Genomic DNA, 21,505 nt, shown 5'->3' with positions numbered 1-21,505 from the left:
TTTTCAAGAATACAGTATCTTTGTAAAAATATCTATCATTGTATTTAGAACTAAAAATGAAATTTTTAAAGTGTGATCTCATAAGCCAAAATAACCTGAAATACTTTATGTTTTTAATATGTATTGCTCTGAGTCACATATCTGGTCATACATGTATATGATTTACGTACATTGCATATTTACAAAAATAATCATTCAGTAGAATTCACTCCTTTATCAAAGATATATTTTTTCAAAAATATGATATTTTTCTACTAAAATAAAACTTTATTTTTTATCCTCAACTAAATCCTAGATCAGGGTCGTGCTTATAAATAGGAAGCAACCCATTTGGCCTGATTTGTAAGGTCATAAGTAGGGCATCCTATACTCCAATTTTTTCTGATCTGCCATGATATATAAATCCCACCAAAGAAATTCTCCTGGATTGGATGACTTTTTATTTTTTCACAATTCTCTACTAAATAAAAATAAGTTGGGGCAGTAAAGGAAAAGGAGGGCACTGCCTTTGCAAAAAGGTTACCTAACAGAGAATTAGGCATTTTGCCAATATTTTTGAGATTAGGCCCCTGAAGCATGAGCCGGAAATGCCAAAATGGAGATTGAGTGTTTTAGAAGGAGCTGAGAGAGCCCTAAAAACAAACTTGATCTTCCTCACAACGTTATTTAGTTACAATGATTTATAAAGCTCAATTAAACTGACTGTAAACATCAGCGGAGAAACGAGAAATACCCCCTATAATCATTTAATGATGTTCATACAGAGAAGCAGGTGTAATCATTCTTGGGTAAAGAAGGAAGTTAAAAGTTTTCAAAGCTTATCATATTGACCTTACCAACTGATTTTGATTATGTGGTAATATTGTTACTATAATTTTGTGTAGCAGATAATGATAGAAGTTGGTCCCCAAAGTTTTTAGGATATTCTCCTAAATGCGCAGGCAACTTATCTTTATTGTAATTTTTCATACCTTATCTTTTCTGTCTTTTTTCAGCCAATCGGGTACTACAGTAGCTGAAATGCGAAAAAGGCAGCAGTCACAGAATGAAGGAACACCTGCTGTGTCTCAAGCACCTGGAAGCCAGAGACCCAACAACACATGTTGCTTTTGTTGGTGCTGTTGCTGCAGCTGCTCTTGGTACGTGTCCTGTTATCTGTATGACACCGCACCTGAGCTACATAATAACTAGTGTGAACGTGCATGTAGGTTCTTGGGATCGTACAAACTTCTCAATCTGTCTTTTTTCTTCTTTACATGTAGGAATTATTGGAGACCATTATTGGCTTAATGAAATCATTTCTATCTGCAAAGTATATTTCCTCATAATCTGACTTTAAATTGATAGTAACGAATGAAAAATTATTTTATATCATGTTTTCCTTCATCCATGCAACTTAAAGATATGGGTAAAAATTAGATTATGGTTATATATTTATTAAACATGAACAATATGCTCCAGTGTTACCAAAGGTGAAAGAACATTAACATAGTAGTACCATATGCAGTATTCAGCGTTGTGTTTCGTTATATGGTGTTTCATAAGGTGTTGATCATCCAGTCGCAGGGTCAGAAAACTATGGGTCAGGGGGGCAGCCTCAGTCAGAGATCCCGACAAAGGCAGAAAAAGAAGTGCCAGACTCATGTCAACAGATGTAATGGCCAGGGTTTATGATGGGTATGAAGGCCAACTTGGTTAATTAAAAACTCTGAATTTAAAGCCAGAGGATCTGCTTTCCCTTGCGATTTTATCACTCACAGCCTCTGCGACATCAAAGTTGTGATCTGTTTTTTGGCTTCCTCATTGGCAAAATGATGAAGAGTTAAAATTAATTCCTAAGGTCTTGTCCATGATTCAGGCACTTCGGAAAACCTGCTCCAGTTTCAAATTCCCAAAATGCCCTCAAATAAGAAAATCAGTAAGACCCAGAGTCCTCACATATATGCAGATGAGATTCCTCAGGGGGATGCTAGACTAAATGGAACTTTCCACAGAACCATGTTTCAGGGTCCTTTAAAACCCAGTTCGCAAGTGGATCTTCTGGATAGCAGTGGTCTTCTGGATCTCCACGAACTATTTCAAAACCCTAAAGAAAGGCCCAAGTGCTTGACTCAGCTTCCCATATATGACCCCTGCAATTTCCCAGCATCCATCAAGGTTATCGTTCTGATATGGTGGCTTGATGTCCTATCATTGTGGCCAAAGCAGAAAATGAAATGTGTCATACTACAGTAGTAGCCTTGGTGTTCAACAAGCTCTGACCCTTCTAGAAAACTTCATTCCCAGAAAACGTCGGGTATTGTAGTAATTTAGAAGGCTTAAAGCGGTGTTTATAACTATCACAATTGCTTCTCTCATGATGATTCTTTGTTAGGGAATGTCGACTATATTTGATCCTTTTCTTTCATTCTTAAGTCGTAACTCTTTCAGACGGAGGTAATAGAGTTCTAAGGGGAGAATATATTTTAATACAATTAAGTAATTTTTTTTTTTCTGTATCGCTCCTAAGGAAATCATCAAGATTTTGTCTTAATTCATGAAATATAGTGTAGCGACTTAATATGGTGATTCTAAAGTCAGACTTCCTGGGTTCAAATCTTGTCCTCATCCATCACTGTCTGTGTGACCTTCAGCAAGTTACTTAATGTCCTCAGATTCCTCATCTGTCAAATGACAGTAATAAGAATCCCTACCTCATACAGTTGTTGTGAACATTAGTTGAAACAAAACATAGATGAGCTGAAAAACACTGCCTGGACATAGTATGCGTTTTAATAAGAGCTCACTGGGCTAGGGAACACTTCATACTGGAAAAATAAAATCTCTTTAAAGAGGAGCTGGCTTGAAATAATGTTTATTTAAAAAAATCAGCTTGTGGATATAATATAAAATATGTTGGAAAGGAAAGCCATTTTATTTAAATTCTGTATAAAATATCACAAATACATTGTTACACAGTACTGAGAATTATACTTCTGTTTCTCATTTGTACTGTGCCATGTTCCAGTAATCAGTATATGATTTTATTTACCCACCAAGATTTATTTTTGAATTGCTTCAGGATTAAAACACCGTAACAGATAGAGTACTGAAGTTTTGTTGCAATGTACTTCTTTGCTATCAAACATATTTAGCAAGAACGTGTTTTTATTAATTCGTAAAGTGCACATTAAAAAACAATATTTAGCATGAACTCATGAGCATCAGATTGTCACAGAACACAGACTGTGGATCTAGCACAGCTTTGGGAAGTTGCGTTAACTTTCCACACCTTTAGAGTGATGTGTATTTGGACCCCACATATGTGGTGCTTGGATGAGTGTTCTCTTAGTTCTAGACTAGATTATCATTGTCGAGATCTGTGTTAGCAGCAGTGAGTCATGGGTGCCTGGGTCTAAGCCATAAAATGCATGATCTGTACATTTACACATCTTCTATATATGGTAAATGAGAGGTAATTTCTAATGTAAACAGCCTGACGGAAACAATGAAAGTTAACTGTCCTGAACGAAGGCTATTAATTGTGACTATGTTATCTCACTGTAAATGAAAATGTCCTTTACACAAGCATTTTTAAAATATCATTACTTTTGTATTTTTGAGTTTAGGGGAAAAAAAAAAACTTGTAAAGGCTTATTAGAGTAGAAAAAAAAGAAAGAAAGAAATGTTTTTCAAATTTGCCAGGCGAGGTCAAAGGAGCAGAACAAAAAGAAACACTAAAAAAATGTAATTTAGAGGGGAAAAAAAAGTTAGAAATCAAAATATGAAGTAACTGTCATTTTGTAAATAGGAGAAGTTGTCACGTAGCTGATTTTACCTCCTTTTAAGGAAACAGAGTGCTAGGAAAATAAATTTCTCTATCTAGTGATAAATATAAATGCCTCACAGGTTATGAGTTTTTTAACAATACAGTGCTTCCCTCAAATTTGCATTTCTCATTCATATTCCATCATCAGCTCCTCTCCTATTTTTAAATTTATCTTTATAAAATTATCACTATGCTTTCTTTTGGGGGGATGATACAGAAAGTAAATACATAACCGCTGAATATTTCCACAATTTCCTTCATAAATCTAAAAAGTTTGGGCTTACTTCACAACATGCGACAACATGGATGGACCTTGATATTTCATGCTAAGCAGAATAAGTCAGACGGAAGAAGTTAAGGACTATATTATTTCACTCATACGTGGGATATAAAACCGAAAGCAACAAAAACAAAAAACTCACAGACATAGACAACAGTATGGTGATTATTATTTATTAACCAATGTCACTCCAATAATTTTAGTGAAATTTTAAAAAAGGAAACTTTTTTTTTTTAAAGGAATGACTAATTAGGCTGATCTATTCTCTGTCCCTGTCAAGGAACCACTTCCTTCCTCAGATCCGTCTCTCTCTGACTCCCCTATATCCCCACAGCCCTCCATTGCAAGAAGAGAAAACAAGGGAGTTTAGACCATTTAACCTGTGTTATATAAATGAGTCACAGAAGTCCAAGTCTTGGCCATAAAATGAATAGTCTATACTTCTGCACGTTCTTTACGTAGGAAGAAGGAGTTCCCCACCAGGAGGAGAGACAGCCATGTCAAGACTGCTTGTCTGAAGGTTCAAGGTTGCCATGCTCAAAACTTAATGTTCCTCTTGTATCGGGATTCAAGCAGAATGACCCGACTCTTCAGAGAGTTAACTCTCTTTCTTCTTCTATATGAGAAGAAAACCTTTGAAAGATGTGTGGGCTCCTCACGAAACTGCCATCACTGGGACAATATGAATCAGTGAGGTCATTCAGACATTTGCATGTGAGATGGCGTGTGTGAAAGTGTGTTGCAAATTAGAAACTGTTGTGTGCTCACAAAAGCGAGGTGCCTCAGAAAGGAGGTAGAAAGGTGGAGCTATCAAAAGTTATTTCGAGCTCAAAGCTAATTTCCAAATATTCTTACGATCCCCATCTTAAGATCAGAGGTTATATTAAAATAACCCGGGCTATTTTTTTTCAAATAAACTCTTTAGGTGCTAATCCATCCCTGTTTTAATTCCTCATTGCTCCTGGTGGTGTCCTATAAAGCAAGACAGATTTCCATGTTTAGTCATAAAAAATTAGAACTCATGAGACTTCAGCTACCATCTCTCTAAATGTTCCCACTGGCTTCTCCTGCTGCTTTGTGGTTGGGGGGGCGGGGATGATTCTGGGGGATGAGGGAGCAAGTTTTGCTGGCCATAGCCCTGGGCTCCCCACTTTCTATTTCTAAGGGAGTGGTTCTGTGCTTAGCTATTTTACATAGTAGACCTAGGTATAAGCTTTTGTTTGGAAGAAAAAATGGCCTCACTAAAAAACTAATGTTTGGAAAACGCTGTGTCCGATTTTACAGATAAGGAAACTGAAGGCTTGCCTACTGTCACTAAGCTCATTTGTGGTAGAAGTGGGACTAACATGCAGCTCCCTTAATATCCAGTCCATTGCTTTATCCGCTTTGAGATGACACTTCCGAGCTTTCCATTTCCAGATTCGATGGGAACCCTTTCCAAAGTTTCTCACTTTGCAAACTCATGCACTAGTGCGTACTGCCTACAAGATTTGGCCCGCATCGAATAGCCTTCATTCTTCTCAGGAGAAATCGGTCACAGCGAATTTAGTAAATTATCCCTGTGAAAGCTAAAATTGTCTCCCTTTTGAACGCATTGGTTCCCAGAGTTCCCAGACCATGGGACAGATCTAAGTAAATGTTAAGCACTTCATAAACATGCTTTTGGTTGCCTTTCCCTCCATTTCTAAGAGTTACCACAGCCTCTATAATTCAAAAGTGCAAAAATAATGTCCTATTTTATCCTCTGACGCTGTCACATTTTAGCCCTCTGCCAATGGAAATACTAAGATGCATGCTTTAAAAGCCAGAGGATATTTTTTGAAAGGAAAAACAAATCCATGTCTGCTCCATGGTAAAGAAAGCACCCCTGGAAATAAATCTACTCACACAGGCGAGGTGGGCCATTTCATCTGAGGCACCAGTGAGCAGAGCCTCCTCTGTACCTAGATTTGATTCATCTCACGTGGGAACGTTAGTTAGCTGCACAGAACTTCCAAAGTACTAGTAACCAGATCGTCATAAATATCACTTACAAAGAATTCTACAGTTTTGAGACTCCATCTCGCCATAGCAAAGGTAAATTTCCTGAATAGTTTCTATAACTTACATGAATTTTAAAATCACGAAATCAAAAGGTATCTACCAAAATGAACCCAGGTTTCCCAGGCTATATACACAAAACCAAAAAGTGGACACCAGGACTACAGACCTAATGAATGAATGTCATGTATTTGTTAATTCACGCATTATAATTTATTATTGCCTGATACTGTTGTACTTCCTTAGCTTTCACCAGGTTCTCCCTGCCTCTACAGGGAACAAATTCTCAATAAAGCAATCGAATCTAGACATGAATATTTGGTATTAACTCCCCAGGTTACCCTCTAGATAAGCTTAGTATTCAAGTTTCTTCTGCCAAGTCTGTGTTACATATGACCAGAGTGCTATCTATTGGAAAACTGCCAGAATTAGAACGCTTTGACCCTTTTCCATCGAAGGCATACCATTGAACTCTTTTTGACTGTGTTTGCTGTAAATGCATATTTTTCTGAGTATCATATTGCATTGTGTAGATCATCAGTAGAAAGAAAGATGTGAAGAAAATAGATGAAAATATTATGTCAATTCGTACATTTATTATTGCCAAAATAAAGGGGCAATAAAAGGAATGGCGAGATTATAGATTCAAGAAGTACTGAGGGTGTACTGTCAAGAATTTGCAATAGATGAAAAAGAGGAGGGAAAATTGCTTGCTTGGGTGGTGGGTTGATGGCGATCCCATCAAATGAGAGGACACTAAAATAGGCGGCTGTTTGAGCCAGGGTACGATGATGAGCTGGACTTGCTCTATTGGAGGCACCTAAGAGTTATTTGTGGAAATGAATTTGAAGCTCAAAGGGCAATTCTCTGTTAGATATAACAATCTGGGAGTCATCGGTCTGTGGCACACGGGAGATGAGAATGATGGCCCAGTGTGAAGAGCTAGATTGAAACTTCAGGAAATAGCAATTCTTAAATAAAAATCGGTGGAATTACTGCAAACAGGGAGCACAGAGAAGAACATACAAACACGGCATCGGGGTGGCACAGAAGCCAGGGGAGTCCAGAGTTTCACAAAGATGGGAATGACCGATGTCTCAAATACACCAGGGAGGTCCAATGCAATGAGAATTGTAAAACACCTTGTCACCTGGCCAACCGGAAGGCTATCAGTGAACTCAGTGAGAATCAAGCTTCTCCTTAAAGTACACCAGGAGGAAGAATTCACAGAAAAAAGCAGCTGATGGAGAAAATGAGTGTGCCCCCTCTTCAAGGGTTCTGAGGCACCACAGTCTTTTGGGGTCAAGGTTCAATTTGAGGACGTTAGGGTTCCCTTCTTGACTTAATCAAAGCAAATTATTCAATTTCTAAAACAATATAAAATTCAGCTTTTCCAAACTCAGGCCAAATTTCTTAGCTATCCAGTTGATATTTAAGAACTTTCCCCCAGCCTCTCAAAATGAAAAATAATACAAAAAATGAGATTATGACATTTTGCTGCCTATACCTTGTCTATAAAACGTTTTAGCTGTGCTACATCTGACTGAAATAAGTACTGATTCTTTATATGTGTCCCTCTCATTAAAACTCATTATTTATTTTAGCCCTAGCTAACTTTTTCCATAGTCTAAGAGTGGTAGACCTATTAAAATCTGCCTGTTATTTTAGGACATTACTCAATAATTGCTTATTCTTTGTCAGCTAAGACAATAAAATTCACTTCTTGTGAATATGGAGGTGATCGTGTAGAAATTCTGCTTAATTGTGTTATGTAAATATTGCAATTTCTGGTGCTATAAAATTCATGTCTTTTTAAGCTATCAATATACTATATACTACTGTATATCTCATGCCTGGGATAACTTTTTCATCCTGCTTTTCCTAAGAAGGGAGCAAGTTTCTGCCATTGCTACTTTTTGTATAAAGTAACATAGATTATATAAATGTACAGAACTATCTTAATTGACCAAATCCATAAGTAATTGGAATAATAACTCGATGCAACTCATTTTAAATAAATGAAGTCTTGCCATATTTAAAAGATTACACACAAATCCTAATAACATGTCTTCCTCATACAAAGCCTACTGTCAAGAGCAGCATGAGAGGAAACTATGGCATTGGACTTAGACAGACCTGGATGCATCCTAGTTTCATGACATATCACTGAGACACCTTCCACAAGTTACTTAATCTCTCTGAGCCTCAGTTTTTCATCTATAAGATGTGATTAATAACAGGTAAATCATTCTGGGGTGCAGTACATTCTAAGGCCTCCTGAATATTCCTTTATTGATAGGTATTATTTCTGACCCCCTCATAAGTCTCAGGTTGAAAGGAAATTACTAGACTTTGTAGGATTTGACCACTGCATGCTTAGCATGTTCTATTAACATGTTGTTGTTCATGCAACAGAACCTGTTTCTGCATTCTGTACCCCTGGCCATTTCTGCCCGGCTCGCATGTTAACCAACACAGGTATAACACAGCATTTTTATAGCATGCACCACACAGCCTTAGGATCCCCAGAGTGCTGTAAGTTCATTATGTACCAGGGTTACGTTTCCCACAGATCAAGGTCATTGCCTTCCATCATAAGTGTTCTCAGGCATGCTCCTTGCCTCATCTCAGACATATTCACATACACTGTAACTGGAAAATACCAAGGGAAGAATGAATAGGTGGATGGATAAGTGACCCTGGCATCTGTCGGCTGGTCTTCTGAGTATCAACTACTAGAGTTCTAACTTTTTCATTCTGCTTTTTATGGTAGGGACACATGTTAACAAAAACCAGAAGCTTGAGCTCCAACTTAACTGATGCATTTAAAGACTTGGATGGTTACATGCAATTTTAATAATAGTGTCTACTAACTAAATAGAAGTCCATTTGGCCTTTTCACATCCAAGATATTTGCTTTCCCACAAAAGCTTCTACTAACTTAATTATGACTTACAGGGAAAATTACACTGCTTCGAAGGAAGAGCTTAAAATAGGATTCCACTCAACCTGAGAACTGAAGTAGAAGATTCTGATATTCGGTGTATATTATATAAAGTGCATCTAAATATTCAGTCCTGTGATTCTCTTCATATTAAGAAAAAAAAAAACTTGTTTATTCCAAAAATGAAGCTTTAGTTATTTAACTAAACATAAGCTTACATCGTGGACCCAGATTGCAACCTTGTAATAACTTGATGCAGTTGGCAGTCTAAATCAAATCAGTGTGTCGATAAACTTTAAATATATGGCTTGGACTCTGAAGTAAAAATTTAACACCAATAAATTATATAAATGTCTAACTATTTTGTACACCTGTAATTAATGTAACATAATATCGACTGCCACACATTGAAAAATAAAAACAAAAATAATTTAATACCAATATAAGAAGGGAATTTTTGAAACCCATCTTTTCACATAGAAGCATAGATGGTGGGAAATTGGTAGTGCAGAGAGAGAATATAAGAAGATGAAGAGATTAGTCTGTGGTTTCCACGCATCAAGAAAATAATAATAATAATGAAAGAAAAAAATTAATGTTTACATACCACCCAACTGGAATTGAAACAGTTTGGAGAATCTACTCTCACAATGGCTCTTTTAAAACACACACTCACACACACATACACTCTCACATTTCCTGCCTCTTGGTAGTTAAAAACCTTTTCTAATTAATATGTTCTAAGGACACATGACCTAAGTTCCATATTACCCCTGGCAAGAGACATTAGGGTTCAAAATAATTTATTATTGAAAAAGATCGCTACAGTGTTAATAGGATTATGCCTGCCTTTTTTAAAATGTAAGTATTCCTAAATCAAATGATTTGGGGCTGGGGAGTATCCAGAACATTTTCTAAATACCAAAAAGGAAAAATGGGTGTAATTATGCACACCTCTCACGATTAAAATGATCCCCTTTGAATTTGATCATTTCACTCACAGAAAAATTAAATGACTTTTTTCAAATTCCTTAGAACATACATTTATCAAAACTCCACACACATATAAGAATAGATTTTTTTTTTCCCAAATAAGGGTAATTACTCCCAGAACCTTTTTCAGTTTTACTGATTTAATTAAGACATTATATTTATAAAGGCAATATGGCCATCTAGTGGGCAGATTTTTAATAGATTATTTTACTTTTGAGAGATTCAAGTTTATGAAATAAAAGCTTAAGCCAAATGAAATACTTTTATGACATATGATACAGGATTTCTTTAACCAATGTCACCAAAAAAAATTAATTTTTTTTAAAAAGGTAGGGGTAGTATGTATAGGGGCAATGTTTTATTTAGACAAGTGTCGTATAACATTTCCAGACAAATTTCTTACCACCATTCCCATCCCCACATACTCCATTCAAAAACAAAGTTGTTTTACCAAACTGTATAAGTGAAAAAGACAAGGTTTAAGTCATAGGTTTGACTGTAATTGCGTTTTTATACGTGTGTGAAATTACGGGTGGCATATGGTTACGGCCCCACCTTCTGGTGGCTTTGTCTTCCCTTCGTAGTCTTTCCTAAGCAATGCATCAGTGTTAGTCTCCTTCCCTTCTCCCCAAAGTCATTTTTGCTGATGGGAGCAAGTTGTCCTTCCCAGGGAGGCTCTTTGCAATAGCAAAACCTGGTCTGCTGGCATTGCTTCTTCATTTCCTCTTCCAGACATTGCTGTCAGAACCTTCTGTCACAAGTCCTTCCTGGAAATCTCAACTCCAGGGAACTGCGAAGTTGCTCTTCTCCAGTATCTATTGTACATCCAGTCCTCTGGGCAAAAACTTACCACAGACTGATAGCTGTGGGACGATGCCCACAGAGGGGCATTTGGACTCAATACGCTGGTTTGTGATAGGTTGGCCCTTTCCAAGCATCTAAGAGCAATCAACTTTTGTAAATAACTTAAAGGGTAAAATACACAATTAATTCTTTCATATGAGGAGAAGCAGCGTTGCATAGCAAGAATGAGCATGAGACAAGAAGTCATAAGACACGAGTTCCAGTGCTAGCTCTGGTATGTGTTAGGTGTGGGTGTTGTCTAAGACAACCACAGGGACTGTTTCCTCTTCAGTAAAATGGGGATGATTCATAACAAATCCCCTGCCCAACTCACAGAACCGCCGTGAGGAAGTAGTAAGGTAACATGAGAAAGTGTTTTATAATAATGGCGAGGCGTGAGTCTTTATTTCCTTGGGTTGAAAAAAGCTTTTTGGTAAAATTGGAATTGTCATTGTAATATGCAACCAATTGGCCCTTACATTTGATTAAGCATGTGCAATAATTTTCCTTTCTGTCATAAGTTTTTAGTCTTTGCTTCAAAACTTTGTGTATTAAGGAGGTTGCTACCATTATCCCCATTATGAATGAGGAAAATAAAGCATGGAAAGCCAAAATCATCTTTAAAAAGGTATAACCTAGATTTGGGTCCCCTCATGGTTTTACCGAAACTGCTCTGTAACCACACCTCACTGCCTAATCTATTGATCCCACCCTGAAATATCTGATTTGCCCATTTTATTCTACATTTATATCAGGCCTTTTTACAACTCCCAGCTTCAACACGCTTTCCTCCCCCTACTTGGAATGCCCTTGTGTCCAAGTCTCCATCTGGCAAACACCTGCTCATTGTTCAACCCAGTTTAATCATTACCTCCTCTGTGAAGCCCTTCTCAATTGTTTTATGCAAATTTATGGATACTGCATCTGTGTCTAAGAAACACCATATGCAACCTCTATTTTAGCTCTCATTGCAACACTATGAGGTGCTTATTTACCTGTCAGGACTCCTCAATCTCAGAGCCTCTTTCTTACTGATCTTGAATTTCCAGCCCAGGCGGTGCTGCATCAACCAGGTGTTTCAGACATAATTGTAAATTGTTGACTACTATTACTACTACTAAATAAAACTGTATTATTTTACCGGGGTATTTTGACTGAGGAAAATGAAACATTTAAAGAATAACCTACCAGTTCTTTTTCAGAACCTGAAGGATGTTGATTCCCTTTTTTGCACTGGGAAATTTGAGGTAGAAGCTGTTAAAATAAAAAGGAGAACCTGATATCATAATGTGAGAACGTTAAAACATTCAACACTATCTGCCTTACCAATGACAATGGTTCTTTCTGGAGCCTTGATATCACGTTGTATTAAATTTAAGCATCTTATTGATTCCTCAGTTGAGTTTTTGTGTAAATGTACGTAATTTTGTAATTGGCCTCTATCCCAGAGTTACCATGGCTACTGCAAAGTTTTCGTCTTATTTACAACCATTTCTAGGGTTCTCCCTAAGAACCAATTGTTTCTTTTACAAAAGTGGACTGTCTTCCAAAATAGGCCCCACACGTATCCATGATGACAAATCAGTAGATAAAACTTATAATGGGCAGCCAGTAATGTTTTCCCCACCCCACTGTTTAGACTCCCCTGAAAACAAACCAACAACAAAAAATCTATCCACACACACAGAGTATATTTGCTTATTTTTTGAAATAATACCAAATGTATTTCTCCCTTCTCGAAGTCACCATCCTAAAACATTTCTAAGGGGATTTTAAATGCTTATTTTCATATCCTTAGCCTAGGTTATTAGCGTTTTCTGATATAAAATACTTAAGCTTTGATCAAGACTCCCACAGTAATCACTGGATATGCATTCTGTTCTCTTTAAGGCTTTGTTTAAAAAGTAGAAATGTTTGTATAAAATGTTACAAACATTGTAAAAGTAAAAAATATGTGATGTCTACATGACCTCTCACTACTGTTAAATTTTTCTTTTCAGAGCTTTTCTCAAGCACTTAGAATATGTATATGTTGATCGAAAGCAAATACTTCCTGCAATTTATTACCTTAAAAACCCCCACTTATTACTTACAGCAGGACCAAGTGAAACTGGGGGCAAATACTAGTCATTACAAAGACATAGATGGCAGACTATCTAGTACCAATTCGCCTGTCACTTTCTCCATTTAATCTTAAATGGCATTATCAGTGGTTCTTAGTAATTGAAACTTTGAAACCAATTTTTTAAGAACAGTACTAAAGGACAGTTGATTGAAAGGACACTGGTTGATTACTACTGGTTCCTTCCTACAGAACAGTATTGGGTCCAATATTAGATCAAGAAACGAAGCAAACGGTGAACAGTTAAGCACTTACTGGATGTCTATTATAAGTCATTTTAGCACAAATGTGTGTCCATATTTTACCATCTGTAGAAATGAAAGATATAAACACAACCCAATATTTCATAATGATCACTCTAATATGGTGGCATTTGGGATGTTTGTAAATATCACAGAAACAGACAGAAGAGCCAGAATTCATGTTCAGAAACTTGTCAGTCATGCATGTGGACTCCAGATTTGTTGCTCTACAGCAAAGACACAATGGAGAAAAAATTTTTTTCAAAGACGCATAAAATGAAGAATACTTGTGTTTGTGTGTCACACTGCATTTGTGTAGAAATATAACAGAAATACATTTCCAAGTATTATTTAATCAGCGAAAGCGAGCTCTTTTTCTAGTCTCTTTTTAGTACCTTACTGTGTGTACACACACACACACACACACACACACACACACAAGCTCAATAAAGCTTGGCAGAAGGAGTATTACTTTCCTATTTAAATACGATCTTTCTAGAATTTACCCCAAATTTGCATATTTTATCCATTTGGCATCATTAATTTCTCCCAGGAAGTTATAAAGAACATTGTCAACCTCCTCTCACCTACTTTCTCACAATTCCTGGAAATACATCAAATTCCAGAGAAGCTCTCTGGTCAAAGACACTTTGAGAAGGTAATGACTCTCCTGTCAACGCACACCTGACCTCCATGCGCAGTGACCCCGGGAACGGGGTGTCCTAGGCCACTTCAAGCTGTAGACAACCCTCACATGCAGAGACTACACCACTGTGCTGCTCTCTCTGAACCCCAGCTCACCATACCCCCATGGCTACCCGGCCCTGAAGGCTCTGAGGGGTCTCGCCTTGGAGTCGCTGCCTCCCTGAAGAGCACTGGTCAGGTCGCGCTGGGCATTTGGGTAACAATCAGCTATGGTTTCCACTTTCCAGAATTCTTTGGGCCACACCCCTTTCATGAGAGGTTTGCTCTTTTCTACACCAATAAATCTACTACTCTCCTTAGAAATTGGTAGAGAAGAACTTAATTTTATCTCACTATTAAATCTTATTTAGTTTTTCATTGAGGTGTCCTTTTTCTGACTAAAAATCTTTTCCAATTCCTATTGAGTTCACTCTTCTCCAGGTAGTCAACTTTCTCAACTAAATTGCCCTATCTAGTCTCGCTTGCAGTCATAGATTGGCCCCTCTTCCTTAAATTCTTCCCTTTGCTACATTCTTTCCATCTTCACCTTTTGTACCTGAAAACAAAATGAATTAATGAGACATTGTCTCAGCTTCCTGTGCCAAACTTTCCAGATTAAGGATAACTATGGTTGGAAGCTTTCTCCCACTAAAATCCTCTCTACCACAACCATATTTAGTGACTCTTTTCTGCAATCACAGAATAAGTAGCTTATTGTTCCAATGCTTATCAGAGAGCGTGTTTTGTCATAGGCACTCAATAAGAACAACAGTGTCCTTTAACAGAATTGGGTTTAAATTTCAAGCATTACCGCGCATTTACTGCCTGACTTTGGGCCGATAGACCACGCAGCTCTGTGCTTCACTTGCCTGTCTATAAAATGGGGACAATAAAAATAAAAGTGAAAGGACAGTGTCTGGCACATAATAGGCACTAAAAAAATAATAGTTTCCTTTTCTCCTTGTTGAAAACAGATGAATGAGTGAGCAAATGAAAAAGGTGTTATCTGACCACTTTTTGCTCTCTGCCAGGCTCGCAGGAAGCTCCTCAGTCTCTAAACAGAGGCATCTGTTTGCTAATTCAGTAGCTTGATCTTTCCAAGGCCATGGGTCATCCTCCCCACCTGCTTTTTATTATTTCCCCAAAACCTCCCTCGTTATGTCTAGTCTACACCTGGAACCTCGGGTCTTCCACCCTAAGATGCTGCTCAGCTCCAGTTTACCTGAACCAGACAATTCTTATTCTTGTTCTGAGTTACTAAAGCCCATGGGATTGTCCCAGCTCCTGTAATCCTGTAGAATTCCGAAATATATGTCCCAGAGACCCCTCTCACCCAATGCTCTCCTAGTCAAACCCTCAGAGTGGCTGGCCTGTCCCTCTCGAGACATTGAAGATTGACTAAATGGAATGAAAGGGCAAAGACAAAGTCAAATATAAAAATCCAGTGGTTCGAACTTGAGTGGATGGAGAATGATGGTTTTGGTGGCAGAAAACCAGGTCTGCAAAGAAGGATGATGTAAATTTCACAAATGCTGTTGCAGATTCTGACGCATTTTATCTTTTTAGCTATCAATGGAGGAAAATAAATGGAAAACAAACGATGAATAGAGCTAACCAAAAGTCAAAACGGCATTAGTCCAAAGAGTAGCATAATAATGTGTATCAAATATTAAGCATATAATCACGTAAGTATCTCACAGATTTTAAGTAATCTTAATTATATAAGGATAAAGCCAGAATGTATAACAGTATCCATTTCTGACTTCTAATTTACTTCATGATTTTATTTAATACTGATTCTCTTTCTTTTAGTTGACATGGGCTTACCTGCCATTTTAAAATGGCATTGCTTTGTTTTGTACACTACATATCCTCACAGAGTTGAAAATAAAATTCTTCTGTGAAATTATTTTCCTGCAATTTTTTATTTTTCTTTAAGTGATTGGTTTTCCCTAGACAAAATAAAGTGTTATGCTACATTACAGCCTCACTGTTAGGAACGAAGAAAGAGGTGAAATGGCAGAAAGACCCACACATACCACAAAAATGGAGAGTATCCAGGTCCTAGAGGAAGGGTGAGTGTGATTCACATTATAATTATGTCTTGTATTTATATACTGTTTACATCTACTCAGTGCTTAAGTATCGGCTCTTGCTTCCTGTTGCTCCTCAGAATGGTTTTGTGAAAATGAATGCATACTCACTCTGAGAGACCTTATTCTGTGACTGCAATCGCTTGTCATCAGTTTTTCTGTTAGCTGTGTGAAGCTGATGGCCAAAACACTGCCTGACTTTCTCTTTCAAAAAATAATGATTGTTGCATGAATTAGGCCCCCACCCCAATTGTCTTAATTCGTGACTTCTCTTTTCTGAGAATATTTCTTTAAGTCGTTCTCTTTATAGGGGAAGAGTCTAAAACGAAAAAAAAAAAAAAGGAATTACTTAAGTCAGCTAGAGAGGGTACCCAGCTGGGCCCTGGTCCCATTTCCATCAGAACTGACTCTAACCAAGTATTTCTCCAAAATGAGAAGTCAAAGTGCAGTACTACATTTACAGAATAATCAAAATACAAGTGGATTATTTGTATAATTATAGGTGCTTTCTTTTTCTGCTTGCAAGAAGGTTTTAATGTTGATGCTTTATAGTAATTTTTTCTCCTTTAAATTTTTTTTTAAATGAATAAGAAAGTTCCAATATTTTGGAATAGTAAAAATCTATTTAAAATACTTGGTCAGAAAGCTGTACACACACACACACACACACACACACATTCTTTGACCAAATGTATTTTAGGCTAGAAAATTTTTAAATAAACCAATAAATAGGAAAGCAAGATGAGAATCATAAGAATTTCCAATTTATTTCTTCCATTTTGGAATATAAGCAAAGGGAGTAATAACTGGTGGCTTCTGCAGGAAAAGTCAGTGCAAACCTGAATATAAATATCTAAAATGTCCTCAGTGTCATTATAAAGGCCCTGTGCTTTGTAACTGTGATAACTCCATTCATGGGTAACCATTTGTAATATTTAATAGAATAATTAATCAAGTTTAGGAAAATATTTGAGAAACACACAATGTATTCTTATTTTAACTCCAGTGATAAGTGAAAAAAATAGCTACCAGAGATTAAAAGAGAAACTGTATCTTATAGTTTGAAAATAGAAATCTACATGAGGTACAAACAAAGGATTCTGTTTGCCCTTTAAACAATGTATAGACTATTTCTATCAACTTGGACTATATTAATGTTTGAACATTTCCAAACTTCATTAGTTTATGATGACCACATACAGAGTGTGGATAGCCCCTTGCTATTTGAACATCTGGCTCCCTAACATGCAGCTTGCACTTAACACAAATTTTTGTCAACACTCCAAAATAACTAATCTAGTACTGGCAGATATTTGCCACATCAGGCTGGAATGAGTGGCAATGACCACTAGATGGCAGCAACTGAATAGCATTTCTTACCTGTTCCTTCTACCTGGGCTAGTATCCACAGGTCAAGGTCGCCTTTGATAAATGGCCCGTTCTGTCTCTGCAGCCAAAACCCCACTTCAGATGAAGTCTTGTCCTGGTCTCAAAATTTTGACAAGATGATGAAGGCCCCAGCAGGAAGAAACCTTTTCAGAGAGTTCCTCCGAACAGAATATAGTGAAGAGAACCTGCTTTTCTGGCTTGCCTGTGAAGACTTAAAGAAAGAACAGAACAAAAAAGTAATTGAAGAAAAGGCCAGAACGATATATGACGATTACATTTCTATACTATCACCAAAAGAGGTAAAAATCTGGAAAACATTGATGTGGGCTTCCTAAGACGGAGGACGAACCTAAAAGGACTTCTGTCTAAAGTGGGTAATGCATGGAGTGTGGACAGGCGCAAAGGCTTTTCTGGGTAGATAATTTAGATTCCTTTCTGAGCATCTACCTGAACATGTGTTTGAAAACTAGGTTTTCCCACTATGCTTTGATCATTTATCTCTGGCTGAATCTGTGGTGATCTACTTGCTTTTCAGAACTAACATTAGGAAGTCTGTTAAATACAATTTGCTACCACTTAAAAAGTGAAAAAGAACTTACTATGGGGCAGTGTTTCCCAAAGTGTGATCCCCAGATCACCTCTATGAAGTTCACTAGTGGCGTTTGTTTGAAAAGCAAATTCTTGAGGCCTTCTGAATCTGAATTTTTGGAAATAGAGCCCAGGAGTCTGCACTTGAAACAAGCTTTCCACCTACATACGAGTTTGAGAACCTCTGATTATAAAGGCTCCCCAAAAATGCCATGTTTGTTGATGAATATGAGACAATTTTTACAGAACTGAAGAATGAGCCTTTGTGACCCATTAATATTCTTAGGGAGAGATAGGTAATGGCAATGATTTTACTTATTCTACTTTTCCTGTTATTGAAAGTGCAAGCTATTTTTCCCATGTCAGAATATACCTAATAAATAAGGAACATTTCAAGTAATCAAACTAATACTTTTCCATCAACTTTTTAAAAATGACTTCGCTTCTGAGAAATGTTCCAGCCACGAGAGTTAAAAGCGTTGGATGAGGGAGGGGTCAACAGTGTGCCCAGGCCTCAGGAGTGCTGAGTGACAGTGTCCAGAGGAGCTTTCAACTTCAAGCATTTGAATTTAGAGGTTCCTAGGATGCCTTCTCTTCTCCACACCACCGTTTGTCTTTTCTTGTCTCTCCTAAACCACTGTGATTTTACCTGTGCATCTGAATGTCCTGACCTAGTACCTTCTGCTCCCAGAAATTAGCCAACACACCCATCTCTTACATGCACGGCCATTTATGAAGTCCCCTATAGATAGGCTGTTCTCAGTGCCTCATCCAACATCTGATGTGGCCCTGACTGCAACACTCCTTACCCTGGAATCCGTAAAATGGATTCGCATCTACTTTAGCAATCTCTATATTTCACCTCTAATGAGATAGACCTAAAGAATTAAACATTTTTTTTATTAGGTTGTAAGTGCCATTGGTATTCTAGAGTATTCCAATCATATTGTGTCTACAAAGTGAGAAAGCGTGAATTGGATACACAAAAGATTATTTTTATTTTGTATTTCCCGCATTAACATTAAAAAAGTTTTCATAGAAAATTTTTCTGTAGCCACAATACATTTATTACTAATGCCACTTTATATTTCTAACACCATTATAATTCTACATCGTAAAAATACATTTTTAGGTTTCTGGTCTATCCAGAACCTCAGCATTTCACCAGTTCTACTTGAATTTTATTAGCACATTAATATTAATTTCTTTCTAATTTTTGTTTTACTATTACGTTACATGGCAAATATATCAAATGATTGAATGGGCCCAAAGACGTGTTTCACTTGCCCATAATTCTACATAATTAGAGTCCTCGGGAAGCTTATCTAGTCTGTTTCTCTCCCCAAAATGTGTAATATGTATCATCTTAAAATGATCATTGTTCCATTTTAAAATAATGATACTAGAAAAAGGATTCTCCATATTAAATACACATAATTCCTTTGTTTTACAGTTTTCATGTTCTAATTTTTAGTTTTTTATGGGAAGCACTTCTCCATTGTCCTCACAGCCCCTGATTTTCAGATGTCACTGACTGATGGAGCTTTGTAAAATACTTAATTTTTATAAAATTTCTTCTTCTTTGGGCCATAGATTAGAGCTATCATAGTTATCAATTATTGAAATATAAACTATTGGATTTTCATTCTTTTGCAAAAGTAATAGAGTTTTGTTTTCACCTAATTTCTTGACCTTGAAAATGAGTTTCACCCAACAGTCATTAAAATATTATTTCCTGATCCAGAACACAACTTTTGCTAAATTAAATAGACTAATATTTAATGTAATAGCCATATTTATTCTCTCTTTTATTTTCTTAACATCTACAATTAGGCCATTACTCACTCTTTAATATTCTCAAAATACTACAGAGAGAGAGAGAGACAGAGATGAAATGCAAATTTTTATCATTATGCTACTTTTGTGCTCACTTGATAGAAAATCTAAATTATTGGGCTGTATGAAGTGCCTTTGTTTAGCCAAAAGATTGCTTTCCTATCAACATAGTAATTATATTGAATTACTGTTTAGCAGCAAAAACAAATAAACCAAAAGTAGATATTTGCAATTATAAAAGACAGTTGTTAAAAAGTTATTTTAAGCCAGGGTGTAGATATATGTACTCTTGAACCACATCAAATGACTCACTGATACACTCACAATATGGCATGCACTTCACAGCAATCCCAGAGTCCTTTCCCCGCTCATATCTTACTGACCTTTCTGTGCAAAAACTTGTCAATTTCTAATCATTTACAATACATTACAAACTGTCTCAGAATACTGAGTTCTCACCCTTCCAATTTTGTTTGCCAGCACTGGAGAGAATTCTTGTCACATCACAAGAGCCCTGACTATACAGTGGTAAGAACACTGAACTAATGTTCAGGTACACAGGATTCTAGTCCTGGCTATCTTTCAGCCTAATTGTGTGACCTGGGATAAATTAGTTCACTTGTCCTCAGTATTCAGTTGATTTTACAAAAATCAAAAGGAGCACAGAGAACAGTAAACCAAATGCGGCAGCATTAAGGATCTTGCCCTACTGCTCCGTTCTCCCCATCGGATGACAGGGCTAATCAATCATGGTCCTTATCGCTGGGCCCAGATTCAGCTTCAGAGTCTCTCTCAGCACAGTACGCTGAGCAGTCATTCCAAACTAACTGGAGCTGGGATTGTTTCCCATTTTGGGGCCAGGTAATCTGGCCTTTCTACCTCTGAAATTTTGTTAACTTTTTCCACCTATTCCAAATATTTGTAAAGAACATGAACATTTGAATAACTTAAAAAATGGTAATAACTAAATAGCTAAAAATTATCAGGATTTTATTCTTAACCAGAACCTCGTTTTTCTTCACTGGATTTTCATTTTCCCTTAATTAGTTACCGTATTTCTCTTCGTTAAATTTAGAGAAAGTCTACATTCTTTACATTACTTAAATGTACATACTTATTTCCTTCCAGAGCCAGTGTGCTGAAAGTTACATTTCATTGTTTAAGAACATGTTTTAAACATTTTTAATAATTTGAGTATTATGTTACAAAATGGATGTTTGCAATCAGGAGGCAATATAACTTCCATTTCTTGGTATAGCATACATTTTAAGAGGGAAAAGGGCCACATTTAAAATTTTTTTTAAATCTAAAATTACAAATAGCATTTCTTTAAGAAGTCAATTTTCTTTTATGTGGTGTCCTCAAAGAGAAAACAAATGGAGGTAACTAAGAGGAATTTAAGACTACTAGTAGCCTTGCTGAACATAGCAGATGCTGGTGGCAGCTTATAATTTATTAAGTATCAAAAAGACAAACCCAACAAAATAAAGAACTTTAAAAAAAAAACGTTTAAAAGCTATTACCAACTATAAACAGCACTGAGCTATTGAACAAAGAAATAATTATAAGTCTGCAATAAATATAAGACTTTTAGCTGAACTGCTGAAAATTGTGTGTGTTCAGTCATCTGCAAAGGCCAGTGG

General features: G+C 36.7%; 1 protein-coding gene and 1 long non-coding RNA gene across 5 annotated transcripts in view; one reads left to right on the top strand and one right to left on the bottom strand.

Annotated features, from left to right (window-relative positions):
* Positions 1-21,505, top strand: part of RGS17 (regulator of G protein signaling 17) — an 82,402-nt gene that overhangs the window by 55,324 nt on the left and 5,573 nt on the right. For 3 of the 4 annotated variants that reach the window (XM_039873838.1, XM_039873839.1, XM_039873840.1), the window contains 3 exons: positions 996-1,139; positions 15,942-16,031; positions 17,503-17,737. In XM_039873838.1, coding sequence (XP_039729772.1) covers positions 1,021-1,139; positions 15,942-16,031; positions 17,503-17,737 — 444 coding nt within the window. In that variant the 5' untranslated portion in view covers positions 996-1,020. The remainder of the gene's footprint in view (positions 1-995; positions 1,140-15,941; positions 16,032-17,502; positions 17,738-21,505) is intronic. The other variant, XM_039873841.1, reaches the window with a different exon arrangement.
* On the bottom strand, positions 10,381-13,084 carry LOC120611394 (uncharacterized). The gene is made up of 2 exons (XR_005655137.1): positions 12,097-13,084; positions 10,381-11,003 (listed from the first exon to the last, which is right to left on the bottom strand). It is a non-coding gene; the product is annotated as an uncharacterized LOC120611394 (long non-coding RNA).

Source organism: Pteropus medius, unplaced genomic scaffold (genome assembly GCF_902729225.1).
Source record: "Pteropus medius unplaced genomic scaffold, Ma_sr-lr_union100, whole genome shotgun sequence".
In the NCBI taxonomy this organism is placed as follows: Eukaryota; Metazoa; Chordata; class Mammalia; order Chiroptera; family Pteropodidae; genus Pteropus; species Pteropus medius.
Note: the sequence above shows the minus strand (reverse complement) of the source record. Positions and strands in the feature narration are given on the sequence as shown.